At 48.6% G+C, this 20,838-nt stretch overlaps 3 protein-coding genes across 4 annotated transcripts in view; 2 read left to right on the top strand and 1 right to left on the bottom strand.

Moving 5' to 3' along the window:
• Window positions 1–1,106: 1,106 nt before the first annotated feature.
• Window positions 1,107–4,314, bottom strand: LOC101905818 (testis-specific Y-encoded-like protein 5). Its single transcript, XM_059892222.1, is given in 2 exon segments — window positions 1,107–4,019; window positions 4,022–4,314. Coding segments are annotated over 2 exon segments (1,239 nt in total). The 5' UTR covers window positions 4,179–4,314; the 3' UTR covers window positions 1,107–2,937.
• On the top strand, window positions 4,177–19,715 carry LOC132346804 (collagen alpha-1(IX) chain-like). The gene is made up of 3 exons (XM_059892324.1): window positions 4,177–4,253; window positions 18,736–19,471; window positions 19,557–19,715. Exons 1-3 carry the CDS (start codon window positions 4,177–4,179, stop codon window positions 19,713–19,715), a joined length of 972 nt encoding a protein of 323 aa, XP_059748307.1.
• SLC25A15 (solute carrier family 25 member 15) overlaps window positions 19,104–20,838 on the top strand; it is a 32,917-nt gene continuing 31,182 nt past the window's right edge. The window contains exon 1 of one of the 2 annotated variants that reach the window (XM_059892061.1): window positions 19,104–19,551. The gene's annotated coding sequence lies outside the window, so the exon portion shown is untranslated. 2 annotated transcript variants of the gene reach the window in all.

Here is a 20,838-nt window from a genome sequence, read left to right as displayed (position 1 = left end):
CCCACAAAATCGGGAGGTGCCATATATATCTCCAGTGTAGTAATTACTGATAATAACAACATTAACTGCCATATTAAGCACTGAACAATTTATATCTGTTATCTGTTTTATTTTTTTAATGTATTTTATTGAACTGCAGTTGATTTACAATGTTGTGTTAATTTCTGCTGTAAGTTGATTTGGTTATACATCTATATATATATATATATATATTCTTTTTCGTATTCTTTCCCATTATGGTTTATCACAGGATATTGAATATAGTGCTGTACATTAGGACCTTGTAGTTTATCCATCCTATATATTATAGTTTGCACCCACTAATCCCAAACTCCCAATGCATCCCTCCACCACCCCTCCTCCCCCTTGCAGATCACATGTCTGCTCTCGATGTCTCTCAATTTTCTGAATGACGTCAGGATGATTCAATGCAGGATAATTATGTGTCACAGCAGATCATGACACCATGGAACATGGAACAAGGACAGTCAATATTTGGAAATCCAACTAAGCCAAGTCTCCAGAGGCACAGCTGCACTGGAGTTTGCTCTTTGTGAAATAAGCCTGAAGAATAAACTCGCTTATCTAGTGGTTTTAGCTAACCGCTTCAGTTTACTTGCGAGCCCCCTAGCAAAAGTGTTAAATCAGTATGGGCATCTTTCAAAGGCAATGTACAAGCTAAAGGCACAGAAGGAAGAGGAGAGTGAGGCAGGACCGCTCACTGCTCACCCGAGGCAAAGCTTGTCCTGAGGTTTCTTTCTCGGAATGGGTGGGGCATGGCTGTGTGCATGGCAGAGGTGTAATATTTGTCTTCTTCTTTCAGAGGTAGAGGAAGAGCAGTTTGGTCTCCACACCTTCCACAGTGGGAAATTTTTATCTTTCTCCCTGTATGTACATATATTTCCTGCTAATCTGCTGTGCTGTGTGGTTAGTCGCTCAGTCGTATCCAACTCCTTGCCACCCCACGGACTGGAGCCCACTGGTCCCCTCTGTCCATGGGGATTCTCCAGGCAAGAATACTGGAGTGGGTTGCCATGCCCTCCTCCAGGGGATCTTCCCAACCCAGGGATCGAACCCATGTCTCCTGCATTGCAGACAGATTCTTTTTTTTTTTTTTTTAGAGATACAAGCTTTTATTGTTTCCATCATACATGCAAGCTTACAACTGTTTATACTGTTTCAGAACAGAGAAATAATTGCATTATTACCAGAGTGCCAAATTACCAAGTAAGACAACCGGTTACTGATTACTTTGGGGAGGTTATTTTCACAGAACACAGAAACAATTTCCAAATTATACTTTACTTTCAAGTTCAGAGTTATATCATGAGACCAGGACACGCTGATAATTGTAATAGTCACACAAAGTCTCCATCTTAGAGGGGAAAAAAAGACTGTTATTCTAGTGAAAGGTCTCAAGTAAGCACCTTATCAAAGACTGATGGATAAGTCTTTGAAAGAGTTTACAACAGAGCAGTCTCTCTTTCCTCTTGTGGACACAGGGAAAAGGCAGCTTCATCACTTTCTAAGACTTCTTGTCAACTCTGAAGACTTTCTAAGGTCCATCTCTGGAACGTCATTAGTTAACATGAAAAGCAAAAAGCAGATCTGATACGGTAGTGAGAGTGTAGCCCACCACGATCACCACCAGCAGAGTGTGTCAGTCTCCCAAAGTGGTCCCAGTTGAATCGGCACAGTGTCTTGGACTTTCAATCAACAATACAGGCGGGGAGATGGAGACGCAGATGAAACTGGGTTGACCATAACTGATAAATGATGTAGCTAGGTGACGGCACATGGGGTCTCTCCATTTCTGTGCATGTCTGAAAATGTCCATAATACAGGAAAAAGCTTTTTTTTTTTTTTAAGAAAAAAAGCCAACCTGTACAGCTCTATTTTCCCATTAGGCAAAAAATGGGGAAAATGATAAGATTTACTCAGAGACAAAATAAGTAGCACATAATCTTCTACAAAACACAGGGCCACACCTGGAGCCACAGCTTGACGACAGTGAGCACATGTCCACACGTACCAGCCTGCCCATCAGTCCAGCAGCCAGCAGGGTTCCTGGAAAGCTTGAGAGGGTAGGTGTGTGTCTCATGCACCAGGAGAGGGCCTGTGTCCACAGGTAGTTCTCGAGGTCCTTGTTGCCCAGGAAGCCAATTGGGGCTGACTGGCAACCTAGACAAAACTCAATGGCCTGACAGTGATGAGGTGTGGTGCAGACCTTGACAAAGGTTTACCAGGAAGAAAGGCCCAGAGGCAGGAAGAGATGCAGAACAGTACAAAAGCCACAGCAAACTGCTTCTCACCCTGAACCTCAACCCGTTGTCTAGGAGGGCAGCATGGGTACCTGGCCAAAGCCAGAGATCCTGCAGGTGGCACCTTGGCTGGTGACCCCAGAGCCAAGAGACAATCAGTTTTGGCTGGTGGCCAATGCCACATGCACTAGCTTCATTCTGCAGTGGCCACCAAAAAGCTTGCCACAGATGGCATACATGGCTGGCATGAACTCAAAGCCCAGTAAGTCACCAGTCCTGAAGTAGCAGAACTTGAGGATGCGCTGGTCCTCCTGCTGATTGACTCATGAGTGTCCATGTGAAAGCCAGGTGGGAAGTGCCAGAGCCAAGAACAGGGTCCAAGCAATGTAGAGAGAGGCAACACACGCTGGAATCAAGTGAGTTTAACATATGAACAGGAGGGGCGAGATCACATAACCTATGATACTAATGTAGAGAAAGCAAGAACGTCACAGAAGGCAAAAGAACATGATCATAAATACCATATTCTTGTAACCGAAGTCCAACAGGAATAGTGTGCAGAGGCCAAAACGAAGAGAAGGCAGACAGCCAAACACCCAAGGCCAGCCGGGCACGGGGGCCAGTAGGGCACGGGGGCCAGTAGGAGGTAGGACGCAGGACGCAGACTTGAGCACGATCAGCTGGACTTGTTTACCCCAGGTGCCGGGGTCTCCCCTGGCGGCCTCGCAGGACCCGGCCTGCCCTCCTTTCCTTTCTCTGCACGGGCCCCTTCACTCATCAGGTAGTACTGGAAGGGATTGGGCCACAATTCCTCGTTGATTATCTCCACAGTCTTGTCAGACTCGATGGAGCTGTGGTTTGAAAACCACCCAAAGAAGCTCCGGCTGTTGTCAGGGTTCCCCTGGCTAAGGGTCTGGAGGTCGTGCCCGGGGAGCTGCTGGATTGGAGTGGAACGAGACACCACCTGACCCGAAGGGCGGCACCCGTATTCCTTGATGAGCACCTTATTTTGGAAATAGGGGTTGCGCCCGAAGTAGAACTTGATTTTGTAGCCCAGTCTCACCAGGCCAAGCTCTTCCACCTCCAAGCTATTCAAGAAGCTGAGGACCTCTTTATCCTGGTTATTCAGGAAGGACGAGAGCTGGGGGTGGTTCCGAAAGGCCTGCCCCCAGAAGCCTGGAATATTCTGGATAAGGAAGTTCCTGCGCTCTAGCTGGTGCAGCAGCAACTGCCCAAACTTGCGGGAGAGCCGCAGGTAGGCCCGGTCCGCCTGGGCGTTCATGGTCTCCAGCTTCCGCTGGACGTTCTCCAGCGTATCCATGCTGCCCTCTGTCGCCGGGGGCCCTGACCGCACGTTCTCCACCTTCTCCTCGCCCACGGGGACGGAGGCGGCCTCCGCCGCGGCCCCTTTCTTTGGCTTCCCACCGGCCAAGGCCGCAGACCCCCTTCCCACCGCACTACAGGTATCTGGGGCCTTCTTCGCGGCGGGGCCGCGCCGGCTTCCGACGCGGGGCCCGTTTCTCGGCCTCGCCACGGTGCCCATGGTTCCCATGAAGACGGTGTCGCTCACCAGACGCTCCGGGAGGGATGTGGCCTTGACCGGGCAGGGCCTGGTCACCGCCTGCCCGCGAGTCCCCGCCGCCCGGGCCCGGAGCGCGAGGCCACAATCTAGGGGCAGCCGGCAGGCAGCCTCTTCCCCGGGCCGGCGGGGCGGCGCCGGCGCAGCGCCTTCCGGGCCACCCCAAACCGCGCCAGCTTCACCTGTGCCGCCTTGGTCTCCTCCCCGAGCCTCTGGCACTCTGGAGGGTCCGGGTCGCGTGGGGCGTCGTCAGGCGCGGCGCGGACTCGGCCTTTGGCGCGGCTCTTGCCACGGCCTTTGGCGCGGGAGGACCTTCTCCCCTTACTCCGGCCGCTCATGGCGGCGGCCGACTGGACCTCAAAGCCGCGATACGACCCCGTGGCCCCCCTGGCGCCGGCTCGCGGCCCTACGGAGTGGGGCGCTCCATGGCAACCCTGCAGGCAGATTCTTTACCGACTGAGCCACCAGGGAAGCCCAATCAAATTTATAGACCAGGGCAAACTAGAGTATCAAACACAGCCTAAAACAGATAAATATATATGTGAATTTATATAAAAATAAATACAGATGTATGGGATAAATATAAACATGGAACATTTATTATGTAAAAACAAGGTTTTAGTCCCCTTGGAATACAAAAATGATTAAAAATTAATTCCTGCTTCAAGAGGCTAACGATCTGGGGGGGCCCCCAAGTAGGTTAGAAGGTAATAGGACAAGATGCACAGAGCAATGGAGCAAAGTGACGCACACACAAGCTCCTGTGGGCACCCAGGTGGAGGACCCTCTCAGAGGACGTGAGTCTGTTCACAAGGTTTTCAGTGCCCAAAACCAAGGACGGGGGCGGGGGGAGGGGACTGTGAGACCTGCAGACACCATGTACACAACATGAGATGGAAGAGGAAGTGGTTTTGTGCCCTTCAAATTAGACCGTCTAGATGCTTGCCTTTTCCCTCTCTGTGTAAAATGACTCATTCTCAGTACGTGTGCGTGTGTTAGTTGCTCAGTGGTGTCTGACTCTTTGCGACCCCTTGGACTATATAGCCCAGCAGGCTCTTCTGTCCATGGGATTTTCCAGGCAAGAAAACTGGAGTGGATTGCCATTCCCTTCTCCCATTCTCAGTATATTTATCTGTAAATTTCTTCGGACTTTCAGTTTATCAAAGAACAGCATCGTGTCATTCTAACGTGTGTTTGCCCAGCAGAAGACAGAGAATTATGCTGACAGCGCTTAGCAAGAGATTTCTGGAGGTGACAGAGATGTTTCCAGGCAGAACTGTTCCCGGGCCATGTTCTGCAGGGTCTGAAAGTTCACTGACTCCCTACCCCACGCCTTCTCACACTCATTCTCTCCAGGCGCCAGTCTCTCTGCTGCCCTCAGGCTTCCTGGAGCCCCGCCTGGGGCCTCCCTGAGCCGCCCCGGCCTCCCCGGGCCTGGCCTGGCACGCTGGTCAGGCTCCTCTGCAGGGAAACCGTCCCGCCCTCCTCCACTGGTCAGACTCCTTCTCTCCTGTTTGTCCAGCAGGAGGACAGCTGTATCATTTCACTAACCTACAGTCATGTCTCAAAGCCCAAATTGCTAGCTTATTATATGAGCTTTTGCAAGAAAGTTTAATTTTTAAAAGAAGAGGATTTAAGTTCTGGAAAGCAAAGGCGGCAGCTTCAGTTAAGATTGTGTTCTCTGCTTTCCTGGCCCCTCAAATTACAACCTAGGGGAAGTGGCTTCTCTCTCTGAGTTAATTTGCTCTGACCCTTGGAGGCATTTGTAACCTTCAAGTGCCCTCTGGAGGCAAGAATAATCTCACGTTATATAAAATATGGATACAGTACCTGTGTGCGCGCGCGTGTGTGTGTGTGTGTGTCAGTGTGTAGTGTGATGTGTGTGTGTGTGTGCAGTCTCTGGTATGTGGGGTGTGTGTGTGTATATGTATGAGGAGGGTGTGATGTGTGGGGGTGTAGTGGGTGTGTGCGGTCTCTGATGTGGAGGATATGTGTGTGGTGTGTGTCTGTGTGTGTGTGAAGAGGGTGTGGGGTGTGTGTGTGTCTGTGTGTCGTGTGTGTGTCTGTGTGTCATGTGTGTGTGTGTGTATGAGGAGGGTGTGAGATGTAGTGGGTGTGTGTGGTCTCTGATGTGGGGATGAGTGTGGGGTGTGTGTGTGTGTGTGAGGAGGATGTGAGGTGTGGTGGGTGTAGTGGGTGTGTGTGGTCTCTGGTGTGGGGGGTGTGTGTGTACATAAGGAGGGTATGACGTGTAGTGGGGGTATGTGCAGTCTCTGGTGTGGGGGGTGGGTGGTATGTGTGGTGTGTGGTGTGGTGTGGTGTGTGTGTATATGAAGAGGGTGTGTGGTGTTTGTGGATGTGGTATGTGTGATATTATGTGTGGGGTGTGAGGGTGTGTGTGTGTGTGTGTAGTGTGGTGTGTGTGTGTATGTGTGGTGTGTATAGGGTGTGTGTGTATGTGTGGTGTGTGTGTGTGGTGTGGTGTGTGTGTGTGGTGTGGTTGGTGTGTGGTATGGTTGGTATGTGTGGTGTGTGTGTGGTGTGGTGTGGTGTGGTGTGTGTGGTGTGGTGTGGTTTGTGTGGACTGGTGTGTGTGTGTGTGGTGTGTGTGGTGTGGTTGGTGTGTGTGCTGTGTGTGTGCTGTGTGTGTGTGTGTGCTGTGTGTGTGTGCTGTGTGTGGTATGGTGTGGTTTGTGTGGACTGGTGTGTGTGTGGTGTGTGTGTGTGGTGTGGTTGGTGGGTGTGTGTGTGGTGTGGTGTGTGTGTGTGTGCTGTGTGTGTGGTGTGGTTGGTGTGTGTGTGTGTGGTGTGTGTGTGGTGTGTGTGGTGTGGTGTGTGTGTGTGTGTGTGGTGTGTGTGGTGTGGTGTGTGTGCTGTGTGTGTGCTGTGTGTGTGGTGTGGTTGGTGTGTGTGTGTGGTGTGTGTGTGTGTGTGTGGTGTGTGTGGTGTGGTGTGTGTGCTGTGTGTGTGCTGTGTGTGTGCTGTGGTTGGTGTGTGTGGTGTGGTGTGTGTGGTGTGTGTGGTATGTGTTGTGGTAGTGTGTGTGTGGTGTGGTTGGTGTGTGTTGTGTGTGTGTGCTGTGTGTGTGTGTGGTGTGGTTGGTGTATGTGGTATGGTTGGTGTGTGTGGTGTATGTGGTTGGTGTGTGTGGTGTGGTGTGTGTGTATGGTGTGGTTGGTGTGTGTGTGGTGTGGTGTGTGTGGTGTGGTGTGTGTATGGTGTGTGTGTGTGGTGTGTGTATGGTGTGTGTGTGGTGTGTATGGTATGGTGTGGTGTGTGTGGTGTGTGTGTGTGGTGTGTGTGTGTGGTGTGTGTGGTGTGGTTGGTGTGTGTGTGGTGTGGTGTGTGTGTGTGTGGTGTGTGTGGTGTGTGTGTGCTGTGTGTGTGCTGTGTGTGTGGTGTGTGTGTGTGATGTGTGTGTGGTGTGGTTGGTGTGTGTGTGTGTGGTATGTGTGGTGTGGTGTGTGTGGTGTGGTATGGTTTGTGTGGTCTGGTGTGTGTGTGTGTGTGTGGTGTGGTTGGTGTGTGTGGTGTGTGTCTGTGGTGTGGTGTGTGTGGTGTGGTGTGTGTGTGTATGTGGTGTGTGTGTGGTGTGTGTGTGTGGTAGTGTGTGTGTGGTGTGGTTGGTGTGTGTGGTGTGGTTGGTGTGTGTGGTGTGGTGTGTGTGTGGTGTGTGTGTGTGATGTGTATGGTATGGTGTGGTGTGTGTGTGTGGTGTGTGTGTGTGGTGTGTGTGGTGTGGTGTGTGTGTGTGGTGTGGTGTGTGTGTGTGTGCTGTGTGTAGTATGCTGTGTGTGTGCTGTGTATGGAGTGTGTATGAGAGAGAGTGCTCACGCACATGCACGTACTTCTACCAAAAGACTGCTGGGCGTTCTGCCATCTCTTGTCCCGCTGTCCAGATGCCGCGTCCAGGCTCTCACTGTCTTGGGCCTTGACTGCTTCAGCAGTTACCTACCCCATCTCTGTCCCCTCATTCTCACTCTCCCACAATGTTTTTTCTACTCAACCACCAACGTGATCCTTAGTAACTTAATTTAGGACATTTTTTTCACCAATTTAAAATCTTGAAGTTTCCCCTTTGCACTTAGAAATTTTGCCCCCAGAGGGCAATATTTCACTTTATCACTGTATCAAACCTCACAAAATTAACCCAACACAGCCCAGAAACACTACCCAGATAAAGTACCAACAGAAAGATATTTCTGTCACACAAAAGCCAATATAAGAAGGAGTCTATTCCACAGACACCAATATAAGGAAGAGAGAATCTTACCAGGTGGGGTCTGTGCAGGTCTGGGAAACAGGCATCAGTGTGGGAAATGACCAGCCCTTGCCTACTGCTCTGACGGCCTTCCCTACCTCTCCACACCCCTTGCTCACGGCACTCCAGTATCCTAGACTTTCTTCCTGTTCTCTGTACAGCCTTGCTGGATTGTTATCTTTGACAATCCCCTGGAGGAGGGCATGGCCACCCACTCCAGTATTCTTGCCTGGAGAATCCCCATGGACAGAGGAGTCTGGCAGGTTACAAAGTCCATGGGGTTGCAAAGAGCCAGACACGACTGAGCAACTAAGCACAGCACATTCTTGTCCCTGGAATATCCTTCACAAAGATTGTTGTATGATTGGCTCTTTCATATCTTCCTAACTTAGCTCAACAGTCACTTCTTCAGTCACTTTCACATCTCGTGAAGCCCACCTGCCCACCCCCATCACTGCCTGAAATGATTTATCATTTACTCAACACTCACTTGGAGAAATGGCAACCCACTCCAGTGTTCTTGCCTAGAGAATCCTGTGGACAGAGGAGCCTGGTGGGCTGCCGTCTATGGGATTGCACAGAGACACAATTGAAGCGACTTCGCAGCAGCAGCAGCAGCAGCAGCAACACATTCACTGAGCACCTTCAGGGGGCGCTATGCATGTGAGCTACCTCAGGGTAGGAACAGACCTGCTCCTGGCCCCTTGGAGCTTACAGATCTCTCGCCAAACCTGTCTACATATTTATGTCAGCCTCCCTGGCTAGGCTATGACAGCAGAGACCTTGGTCAGCCTTCTTCACTGCTTTACCTAGTACACCATTGATGGCCAATCAGCATTTGTTGAATGAATAAGCAAATGTTCCTATTTTTTATTAGGGTATGCAGAATTAACATTTTAAATTCCTATCATTGAGATCAGTTCAGTTCAGTCGCTCAGTCGTGTCCGACTCTTTGCGACCCCATGAATCGCAGCACGCCAGGCCTCCCTGTCCATCACCAACTCCTGGAGTTCACTCAGACTCACATCCATCGAGTCTGTGATGCCATCCAGCCATCTCATCCTCTGCCGTCCCCTTCTCCTCCTGCCCCCAATCCCTCCCAGCATCAGAGTCTTTTCCAATGAGTCCACTCTTCGCATGAGGTGGCCAAAGTATTGGAGTTTCAGCTTTAGCATCATTCCTTCCAAAGAACACCCAGGACTGATCTCCTTCAGAATGGACTGGTTGGATCTCCTTGCAGTCCAAGGGACTCTCAAGAGTCTTCTCCAACACCACAGTTCAAAAGCATCATTGAGATCAAGTTAATTCATTTACTATAAAAATGAGGCAAACAAGAAACCTAACATGGTAGCCACTGCTGCTGCTGCTGCTAAGTCGCTTCAGTCGTGTCCGACTCTGTGTGACCCCAGAGACAGAAGCCCACCAGGCTCCCCGGTCCCTGGGATTCTCCAGGCAAGAACACTGGAGTGGGTTGCCATTTCCTTCTCCAATGCATGAAAGTGAAGAGTGAAAGTGAAGTTGCTCAGTCGTGTCCGACTCTTAGTGACCCCCATGGACTGAAGCCTACTAGGCTCCTCCATCCATGGGATTTTCCAGGCAAGAGTACTGGAGTGGGGTGCCATTGCCTTCTCCGAATATATGAAGCAAATTACCTAATACTTTATTCCTTTAGTGTTATAACACCTTAACACAGTTAATGTTATAACCTCTGTGTTTGCCACACAGTAAATCCCTACCTACAAATGAGTTCCATCTTGAGAATGCACTCATAAGTCCAATTTGTTCATAAGTCCAACAATGTTAGCCTATTTACCCAACTAACAAGATGAGCTATATATAAATTGTAATAGGGTTATAATACGTTTCACACAAACAATATTCTAAAAAACAAGCAGAAAATAAAGGAAGTATTTTCCATCTTATAGTACACCTTGAAAAGTACAGTAGTACTGTACGTCAGCTGGCATACAGGGACACATTCGCATCTTTGAAAGCTCACAATTTGAAGGTTCGCGTGTAGGGGACTTACTATGTTTTACGTACAAATGTAATACATTATTGGAGTAGGAAATGGCAACCCACTCCAGTGTTTTTGCTTGGGAAAGCCTGTGGACAGAGGAGCCCCGAGGGCTACAGTCCATGGGGTCGCAGAGAGTCAGACACGACTGAGCATACACATGCACACATATAATACATTATATACTCAAGAACATCAAAATGACTTTATGAAAGTCACAGTGTAAACTTCTGGTTTCCAACCTTCCTGACTACTCAGCTTGCTTCTCTCTCTCTATGCACCAACCCCCAACATTTAGTTTCAAAGTGTTAGGTTTGCCTTTTGAACTGGTCCTGCTCTAAGTTCGTCTGATGCTGGTGGTCTTTGCTGGAGTGAGAGCTCCTCGGGGGATGGTGTGCAGGTCACCCCAGCCCCCTCCTTGGTGGAGTACCTCCTCAGAGAAGGGCAGCTGTGCTTCTTTCCTCTGCATCTTTCTTTCCTCTGCCCCCAAGCACCCTATTCTGGTGGGGCGTCACCTCCTTTGGCTTCCCAGGCAATCTCAGGGCTCCTCTCCTTTCTGTAACACATTCTCCTTCATGTGGAGTCATGAGAACCATTGGGAAACCTGTTCCCCTTCACCAGGCCACTGTCCCTTCAAACCAGCAGGCCAAGCCTCCCCACGTTCAGAATCTCTGAGAAATAGGCACCAGTCCTCATGTTTATGAGACCCTTGAACTCCAACTGTCCCAAGACACACCCCAAGCTCTTCTAAAGATCATCACTGAGCAGGTTGTGCTTAGCTCGGCTGGGACAGTAAGTGCACCGCAGAGGGTGCAAGCTTGGCAGCTCAGCCAGTAGCCAACTGAGGGGAGAGCCAAGTGGATTCCCTTCAATGTCTTGGTGACCAAAATGATTTTGTGAAGAGGAGGAATAGGCTTCTTGACACAAGCCCTGCCCTCTCCCTGCCTCCTCTCCCCCAGTTGGCCTCTGAAATACTTCATGGCCATGAAATACTTCTCCCTTCACCTGCTTAGGGGCTTCCCTGATGGCTCAGCGGGTAAAGAATCCACCTGCAATGCAGGAGACACAGGCAACGTGGGTTCAATCCCTGGGGTTGGGAAGATCCCCAGGATTAGGAAATGGCAACCCACTCCAGTATTCTTGCTTGGAAAATCCCACGGACAGAGAAACCTGGCAGGCTACAGTCCGTGGGGTTGCAAAGAATCGGACCTGACCTAGCGACGAAGCACGCAGCCCTCAATCAATTCCTCTCTCGGTGGAAAAGGAGGCTGGGATGGTGAAGCCTAGTGATGGATGAGGAAGCAGCAGGTTCTGCAACCTCTTGGTTAACCCTACAGGGAGGTGTTATTAACCACTTTGGTAACTCTAAAATGCCCTTCCCACCCCCACCCACTGTTGGTGGGAATGCAAACTAGTATAGCCACTATGGAGAACAGTATGGAGATTCCTTAAAAAACTGGAAATAGAACTACCTTATGATCCAGCAATCCCACTGCTGGGCATACACACTGAGGAAACCAGAAGTGAAAGAGACACGTGTACCCCAATGTTCATCGCAGCACTGTTTATAATAGCCAGGACATGGAAGCAACCTAGATGTCCATCAGCAGATAAATGGATAAGAAAGCTGTGGTACATATAGACAATGGAGTATTACTCAGCCATTAAAAAGAATACATTTGAATCAGTTCTAATGAGGTGGATGAAACTGGAGCCTATTATACAGTGTGAAGTAAGCCAGAAAGAAAAACACCAATATAGTATACTAATGCATATATATGGAATTCAGAAAGATGGTACCAATAACTCTGTATACGAGACAGCAAAAGAGACACTGATGTATAGAACAGTCTTTTGGATTCTGTGGGAGAGGGAGAGGGTGAGATGATTTGGGAGAATGGCATTGAAATATGTATAATATCATATATGAAACGAGTCGCCACTCCAGGTTTGATGCACGATACTGGATGCTTGGGGCTGGTGCACTGGGATGACCCAGAGGGATGGTAACGGGAGGGAGGAGGGAGGAGGGTTCAGGATGGGGAACACGTGTATGCCTGTGGCAGATTCATTTCAATATATGGCAGAACCAATACAATATTGTAAAGTTTAAAAATAAAATTAAATTAAAAAAAATGCCCTTCCCCTAAGTACTGACTCTTGGCATCCGATTGGACAAGATAAATCCTACTCAGCGCCCTGTTATACTTTTTGGTATTAAATCACACATGTAATTTTAACCCCATATTAAATGATTTATATACACAAGCTCCCAGGTATACAACATAAAGCCTTCTTTCTTTGGTTGTCTTGTTTGGTTCCTAGAAGGGGATTCTCAACAGGAGAATAGAGACAAACTTCAAATCTCCCATTGACCACAATGACCAAAATACATGAGAGAAGAAGAAAGATTTAAGAGCTGTGGGCTGGAGATAATCTACCATGACAGTTGCTAAGGCAACCATCTGTCATCATTGCTGTCACTTAGCCTGTTCTGGTTCATGGTGACCAAACTAGGAACTGCTCTTCCAGATCTGATAATGAAAATATATATTAAGTCTCTGAGCTGATGGCAGCACTTCTTTGGCAGTTCAAGTTGTATTTAATGTTTGTTGACTGAAAAACTGAAGGTATGTACTGGATGGTTGTAGATGTGAAGATGAGAAATGACAGGAGCAACCTGCAGGAGAAAATATGTTCATCTGATACTGCTGACAGTCTGTATTTCAAAGGTAATAGAACCAATGATAAGTATATTTTACAGCTTTTAATGATTGAAATAGAAAATCTAAATGTAAAAAGAAATCACTTTTACAGTTATTTTATTTAAAAAACATATATAAAACATCTGCAATGCTTACTTTGGATCATTAATTTGGTAAGTGTAAAAGATTTGCAAGTTTGGTAATGTTTTCCACTTACTATGAGACATATTATTGTTCATTTGATTTCTCAAGGCATATTTTATGATCATTTTAAAAAATGGTTTTGATCTTAGATCTAACTGAAAGCATCATCAAAGAGTATGCATGTGACCCTATGAGTTAATAATTGAATACTTCTCACATTTAAAACAAATTAGCCAGGACTACCCTGGTGGTCCGGTGGTTAAGACTTCACCTTCCAAAGTAGGGGGTTCAGGTTTGATCCCTAGTCAGGGGAATGCCTCATGGCCAAAAATCCAAAACATAAAATAGAAGCAATATTGTAACAAATTCAATGAAGACTTTAAAAAATGGCCCACATCAAAATATCTCAAAAAAAAGAAAAGGCAAGATAGTCTTTATAAAAGTATCCATTGGAGATAGGCCCAGTTGTGGGAAAAGACACATGTGTACACAAGTGTGCGCATGCACACACACACACACACACACACACACACACACGAGAGAAAGAGAGAGAAACTGTGTACACCAGCAAATCCCTTACTGGCAAATTCTACAACAATGATGCAATCCAATAGATTGATTACAAAGATTCAACAGGTAGTGACTAAAACCCACCATGGGCCTGGCCCTGGGCCAGGCAAGGCGCAAGTCACAACTTCCGGGCTTCAGTTGCAGATCACTGAGTAGATTAGAATCCCAGGGACGGGGGAGCCTCGTGGGCTGCCATCTATGGGGTCGCACAGAGTCGGACAGGACTGAAGCGACTTGGCAGCAGTAGCAGCAGCAGAGTAGATTAGAGACCTGAGAATTTAGCAGGTGGCTCCTCCTACCTCCCGGCCCCGCCTCCCAGCATTCCCTGCTTTATACTCTGGCAGAGCCAAACTGCTCCAGTTCCCCAGACCTGTTGTTCTGCTTTGCAGCTCTGCACCTTCAGAAGTGGCCTTCCTCCATACCGCTCCCCCTCACCCCTGGAATGCTCAGCCAGTCTAGAGCCGGCATGTGTCATGTTTTCTGGCTGCTTGAAACCGTTTGAAAACCCTGCCTACATTCAAAGCATTTTCTAATAAGTGGGTCTTTCCTCTCTAAGACAGAAGCCAGAAAACCCCCACGTTCCCAGCCCCCTTTTACAGATCAGGGTTCAGTCACGTGACCCAGGCTCCAACCATCAGCTGCACCCAAAGGAGAAACTCATTTGGAAATGAGAAACAGGAGGCCACAGGGACAGGGCCTGGCAGGACAGGGAGTGGCAGTGGCTTATCAGGCAAAGCTGGGAAAGAAGATGCTCACTTTGGAAAAGCAGTAGCAAGAAGGCTGAGGCTCTGACATAGATGGATCACAGGGACAACTATACCATCAGATGGGAAAATGGGACCAACTATAACGTCTAGAGCTCTTAAGGGACTGCAGCATGGTTTCCACGGCTGACGCGCTCTGCAGTGGGTTTGAGGACTTGTTTCAAGTCCTCAGGGAGTATCATCTCCCCATTCAGCCATCAGGAGAATCACCCAGAATCTTTTTAACTGGCTGCTATTTTGCTCTGTCAGCTAGAATTAGCTTCTGCCGACTGGAAGAGCCCTGAGTGCTACATCAGCACACGTTTGTTCATCTTCTTAAAAAAGACGACTTTGCCTTTCAAAACATACCCCGATAGGGGAATCTCCTAGAGGCCTGCCCTGAGATTCTCTTTTCCATCTTTTATTCATGCCTTTCTCTGAGATGCCACACCACTCACACCCCTTTGCCGCACACCTTCCCTGAATTATAATTATTTGTTTTTTCCTCTTCTGCTTGGACTGAGGGCTCTTTGAGGCTTGCCATTGTCTCTTTCTTTTTTAAATATTTGGAAAACCCGAACTCCTTTGACTGACCCAATATTTATCAGCTGGTCCTTTTCAGAAGTTTACTGAAAACTGTTTTAGACCAGTCATGGTAACTTCATTCTCTTCCCAATGTTTATGTTTGGCGTAGCATGGCACCCAGTTTCAGGCCAATGAAATATAAGGAGAAGTTTGACAGAGGGCTTCTAGGAAAAAAAATTTTTTTTTCTCTGATAAAAAGTTGGTATGGGAGAATGCTTTCTGACTTTGGATGTTGTGTGTGAAAATGTGATAGGCAGAGCTGTGGCAGCCATTTTGTGATCATGAGGAAAAGAAAAGACAAATATAGAAGTGGATCCAGATGCCTTTGAGCTGTTAAATTAACCAATCCTAGAACTTCCTATCTCTAGAAATATTTTTATATTCAAAGTAAATATGCTGACAGCTGGACAGTCTATTACTTGTAGCCAAATATGTACTAAAACATATATGAGAATATGATTTTTTTATATTATGGCATACTATTTCCTCTTATTGATAACCCATTAAAGTTTAACCATTTAGAGGCATTTCTCCTAATTCTTTGCTATAATAAGTTATCTTTCATTTTTAACATATTTTACCAATTCAAACCTAAGGATCTTAAAACATGTACCTTAGCTGATTTTCTTATTTTTGCTTGTACCATTAAAAAACTGCCAAGGAAAAGATAAATAAAAAAACTGTCCCCCTTCAAAACATTGCCCTAACAATGCTTTCACAGGACACAAATTACCCTCCTTTATCACACTGATAGAAATCCAAACATATTTATTTCAAATACAGATTCTATCTGATTCAAAACAAATTTGAGGGTTTTCAATAAAAGTTACATCAGCAGCCAAAAATATTCAATGGGAGTTAAAATTGTGTGATCAAAGCAGTTTCTTCTTTCTCATTAACAAAAGGTATCCTTGAATGAGAGATAATTTATGTTTCTGAATTATTTGCAGCTCCAGTTAACACTTTGTTAAAACACACTCACATGATATCAGGGCCCAAAGGCTTCAAGTGGTGAAATTCTTTCTTCTTTTAGTATCATTAACCAGCACATTGTGAAATTCTGTTGAAACAGCAGAAGCTCTCTTTTCATGCAGCCACTCTGTCTGTTCCCTCACCTCTGACCTGCGTCATACCTTCCCTCTCACCCCAGAGCCAGCTGCACTGATGTTCCTGGATTATGCAATCCCAAGTGCTGCACACAGATGCCTGGAGCAAAGAGGTCAGTGCATTGACTTCTTTGCTGTTTTGAACCTGGATTTGAAATATCATTGGGTTGACTAACCTCTACGGAGAGCAGTGATGCATGACTCTAAAATTTTCTTCTCAAGAGGCCAACAGGTCCCGGGGGAATAACCCTTAGGACGAAAACTTTCATGATTTAATGGCAGTCAGGTGATTTTTCAATCCTCCTCTGAGCTCCTGTGAGATGTTAAACCTTTTCACATCTACATATGTCTCTATTCCTAAAGCAAAGATAGCATACAGGGCCACCATTGTAAGAGGTGATTTTTAACAAAATATTATGAAGGGAGATATTATGGAGCTCTTTCCAGGAGAAAGGGTTCCTGCAACCCTCTTGCTTTTCAGAGGAGGCCTTCTGGGAGGTATTACTGTAGCGCATAGCAGTTAACAATATGAACTCTGAGTCCCACCTCTCCTTTTAGTAACTGTACAACATCAGTTAAGTCCCTTGACCCCTCTAGGCCTCAGTTTCTTCACCTGCGTCATTTTCCCGGCCATGGGGGTAGTAAGCCAGACAGCAAATGGAGAAGAAAACAGGTGAGAGTTTGTGCAAAAAGGCAACTTCGTAAATGAGGGGTTAAAAACTTGCAGGGAAGTTTCTTGATTGCTTCTTAGTTTACAGAATTGAGGCTGAGGGTTGTGAAGGAGAGGTGAGGGAGAGAAGAAATGTAAAAGCCTTGGGGAGAGTGATGAGAGTTAAGGCGCTAAAGCAAGACAGGACAAAATGTCAGGAGACCCTGATCTGGAGTAGCAGCACGCCACCCCCCACCCTCCCCAAGCCGTATTGCTACTGCAGGCTCCCACAAGCAGCGGGATTCAAAGGAGGCCACGACGCTGTCACGTGATAGCTGAGGTTTGGAAAGGCTAAATGACTCACTAAAGGTCATGGAGATTTTAACACAGGTGGCCTTGCTCCAATTCCAGGGCTTTTTCTAATCTGTAACAGGAGGTCTAAGCCTACCTCTAGTTAGCTCCTTTGGGCCTCATGTTTCTGGTTTGCAAAAGCCACCAGGCCAGGTGCCACGGAAAGTGCCAATCTTCTAGGACATTATACTGAGGGTTCTTCTTCTCACTGGTTATGCTACATGTCACTGGGCAAGTCGCTCAAATGCCCTGGCTTGTTTCTGTAATTAAATTATGCTCCAGAAGCTTGAGTTCTAAAGTGCTGATTCTGTGAGAAGACAATGGTTTTCTGCCACATTGAGAAGGGCTCCCATGCATGTATCAGGAGGTCTGACACCCTCACAGCACTTCCTCACCATCCCCCGCTCAGGTCTATTCAGCTGGGCATTCATGTTTAAGCATTAACACGTACTCAGTCTCTCAGTTGTATCCAATTCGTTGTGAACCCATGGACTGTAGCTCACCAGTCTCCTCTGTCCATGGGATTCTCCAGGCAAGAACACTGGAGTGGGTTGCCATTTCCTCCTGCAGGGGATCTTCCGGATGCAGGGATCAAACCTGTCTCCTGAGCTGCAAGCAGATTCTTTACCCACTGAGTCACCTGGGAAGCCCTAACACAAGCCACCTCAAATATTTGTCACTGGCCTTCACAAAAAACAAAACAAAACAAAACAAAACAGGCTTCCCATGTGGCGCTAGTGGTAAAGAACCTGCCTGCCAATGCAGGCATAAGAGACATAAGAGAACCCATAAGAGACATGGGTTCAATCCCTGGGTTGGGAAGATCCCCTGGAGAAGGAAATGGCAACCCACTCCAGTATTCTTGCCTGGAGAATCTCATGGACAGAGAAGCCTGGCTGGCTACAGTCCATAGGGTCACAAAGAGTCAGACACGACTGAAGCAACTTAACACTTAGGACGCAGTCACCAAAAATCACTTTAGTTACACTGGCAGTAGGCCAACACCACATTCAAACAGGGCAGAAAGTTGTAAAAGAAAAATGATAACACAGTTTAAAGAAGAAAACACGGTGTAGGAAAGGAAAATGAATTCATGATGTCTGAACCAAAGCACCAAGACCATGACTGTTAATGGAACAGCTGTGAGTCACAGATCAACACCCTCCCAAATGAGTGAGTCTTTGCCTGGGACACTAGAGAAAATTCCTCTACTCCCAGTGCACAACAGAAACCTTGAACTGTGCTTTTTAATGAAATGCCAGAGAGGTGCAGAACTAGTCTATAATTCATTGCGCTTGGTCATGCGCTTAGTCGCTCAGTCGTGTCCGACTCTTTGCGACCCCATGGACTGTACCTGACCAGGCTCCTCTGTCCATGGAATTCTCCTGGCAAGAACATTGGAGTGGGTTGCCATGCCCTCCTTCAGGGCATCTTCCCAACCTAGGGATGGAACCCAGGTCCCTGCATTGCAGGCGGATTCTTTATTGTCTGAGACACCCGTTGGAAACTATTCTTATAAAAGACAGAGTTACGGTTTCCATTGATGGGTGTGCTTTTCCCAAATGTCATCTGTGTAGATTTCCTCGCGGAAGGTGGAATGGGAAATGTTTTGGGGTTTTGTTTTTACCGGCAATAAGCGAATGTATTTTTCATTTCAGTACTTTGGTGCTCAATTATAACATAAAATGAAGGCCTTGAGCCCCGAGTCCCAGCCAAGTCAACACCCTGCAGACTTGTCACTCGTCTAACTCCAGGCACTCCCAGCGCCCGCTCTGAAGTCGAGCTAGAGTCGAGCTCACCACGGGCCTCCGGGAACCGAGCGGGCAGTAAAGCAACGTGGAGGCCCCGACTCCCGGCCGGCCCTCCGGCCCCGCCAGCCCGGCCAGCCCCGCCCGCTCGCGGCCCCCGGCGGTCCCCGAGCCCGAGCGCGCCGCCGCACCGCGCCGACTTCCGCTTCCCCGGCCGGCGGGCGGGAGGCGCTGCAGCCCCGGGCCCGCGCCGCCCGCCCCGGCCGCAGGGGCGCTCCGGAGGCCCGGGGGCCGCCGCCGGCGGCAGTCGGGCACGGGAGGCGGGGCTGGAGGGCAGGGCCGCGGCAGACGTGGGTGTTAAGCCGCCACCCCCGCCGCCGAGCCAGAGCCGAGAGCAGGCGGCGGAGCGCGAGGAGGACGCGGTGGTAAGCGCAGCCCGGTCAGGCGCTCGCGGACTGCGGGGAACCTGCCGGGAGGGAGCGGGGAGCGGGCGGGCCTCGGCGCCCGGGCTGCGTGACCTTCCCGGGCGGCGGGGATCCGGAGTCCCCGGGCCCACACGCGCCGCCCACGTGCCCGGGGATCCCGCGGGCGCCCCTTTCCCGCGCTCGGCCCTGGACTTCCCCGTAGACCCTCGGGCCCCGCGGCCTCCTGCGCGCCGCGGTCACCGCCCGGGAAAGGTTGTCCTCCTTTGCCCCGCTAGTCATGTCACCCAGCCTCCTGGGTCCGCGCGGCGCCGCGCAGGGCGGAGGCGCGTATGAATGGGAGACTCGGGCAGGTTGCTGGGTAGAGTCAGCGGACGTTTAGAGCCGGGAAGAAGTTGGAAGTCGTCTCCGTAAGCTAACCCTTTGGGCGGACCGGGATCCCGAGCCCCCGAAGCGGGAGCTCCGGTCTCGGCTGCTAAGCGGCGAGACTGGTTTGCATCCTTGCGCCCGTGGGGCGCCCCTCTCTGGGCGCTCTGATGGCGGGCGGCCTCCCCTCACCCCAGCTTCGGCCTGAAGCTGGAATCTTCCCTAAACTGTGATCTGGTGGCGGAAGGCGGGGGTCCTCGGATTCTCCCGCACAAGAAATGAATTTCCCCGAGGAATGGGAAATGTACATGGTCTTCTGGAGTGGGACTCCGCTGTAGTTTGAAAGAAGGATAAAGGGACTCCGCAAGGTTCAGTTTTTCTGTTTCAGTTGGTACTGAAGGCTCATAAATCAGTCTAACTCAGGTTGGTCAGTCTTAACGCCCTCAAACCATATGTCTTCCTCAAGCCAAAGCCACGCATAGTTTGAAACAGTTGCTCACATCTTCTGAGTTAATCTGTCAGTTTCCATCACTGTTAACAGTCCTAATGATTCTACAAGTAGTTATGTGCAGGAGTTGATGTGTTTAAGTCTGACTTGCCTAAAAGGGTTAAATTCGCGTTGATGACATAGTAACATCTGCTATGCCTCTTTCTTTCTAAGGGAGAAATGTACCCCCGCCCCCCCCACCCCCCCGCCTGCCACGCAAATGAACCCCTTTGGATTGCCACCATCTGTGGCTCCTTTTCCCTCTAAAATGCAGGGTTGAGTGCTTTTTCTCCTTTTGATCAGGTGGGGATACTTTGGAATTAAGTATTGGTTGATAAGCACAGACCCAACAGGTAAGACTTGCATTGAATGCTGTCTGTCGCAGACTTGTTGTATGACCTTGGATGAGCCATTGGCTTCCTCTGGCCTCAGTTTTTCCATTTGGAAAAGGAGGAGATTGGATTAGGACCCTGATATCCTTCTCTCACTACTGGATGGTCCCCGTCTTATCAACATTAGTCATTGGCACTGCCTCTCCAGGCCTATCGGTAACATAAAGTCTGTGGTTTTTATGTCTGAGTTAGTTGCTTTATAAAATGCTGTACTTTTGTTGCTAGTTTTAACACTTTTTTTAAAGGGAGATTCTTGGTGTCTGGTCATTGACAACATATTTTAAGCGGTTGAAAAACTTCTTAGTGGCTAAAATTATTTTCTGCTGGTGATTAGGGTGAGCTTGGTATTCATGGATCATTCAGCCCACCCACCCCCTCTGAGAGGTGGCCTGACTGGGTGTGGTATCTTCGGTGTGACGGTTAAAAAGCGTTCCTTGTTACTCACACGTAAG

The sequence above is a fragment of the Bos taurus genome, chromosome 12, assembly GCF_002263795.3.
Source record: "Bos taurus isolate L1 Dominette 01449 registration number 42190680 breed Hereford chromosome 12, ARS-UCD2.0, whole genome shotgun sequence".
NCBI classification, from domain to species: domain Eukaryota; kingdom Metazoa; phylum Chordata; class Mammalia; order Artiodactyla; family Bovidae; genus Bos; species Bos taurus.
The sequence above is the reverse complement of the archived record's forward strand: the minus strand, read 5'-3'. Positions and strand labels throughout refer to the sequence as shown.

Coding starts and splice junctions, on each gene's coding strand:
- LOC132346804 (XM_059892324.1), top strand. CDS start 4,177: ATGGCGGCGGCCGACTGGACCTCAAAGCCGCGATACGACCCCGTGGCC. Junction 4,254..18,735: donor CCGGCTCGCGGCCCTACGGA/GTGGGGCGCTCC, acceptor AGGCACTCCCAG/CGCCCGCTCTGAAGTCGAGC. Junction 19,472..19,556: donor GCCGCGCAGGGCGGAGGCGC/GTATGAATGGGA, acceptor CGTCTCCGTAAG/CTAACCCTTTGGGCGGACCG.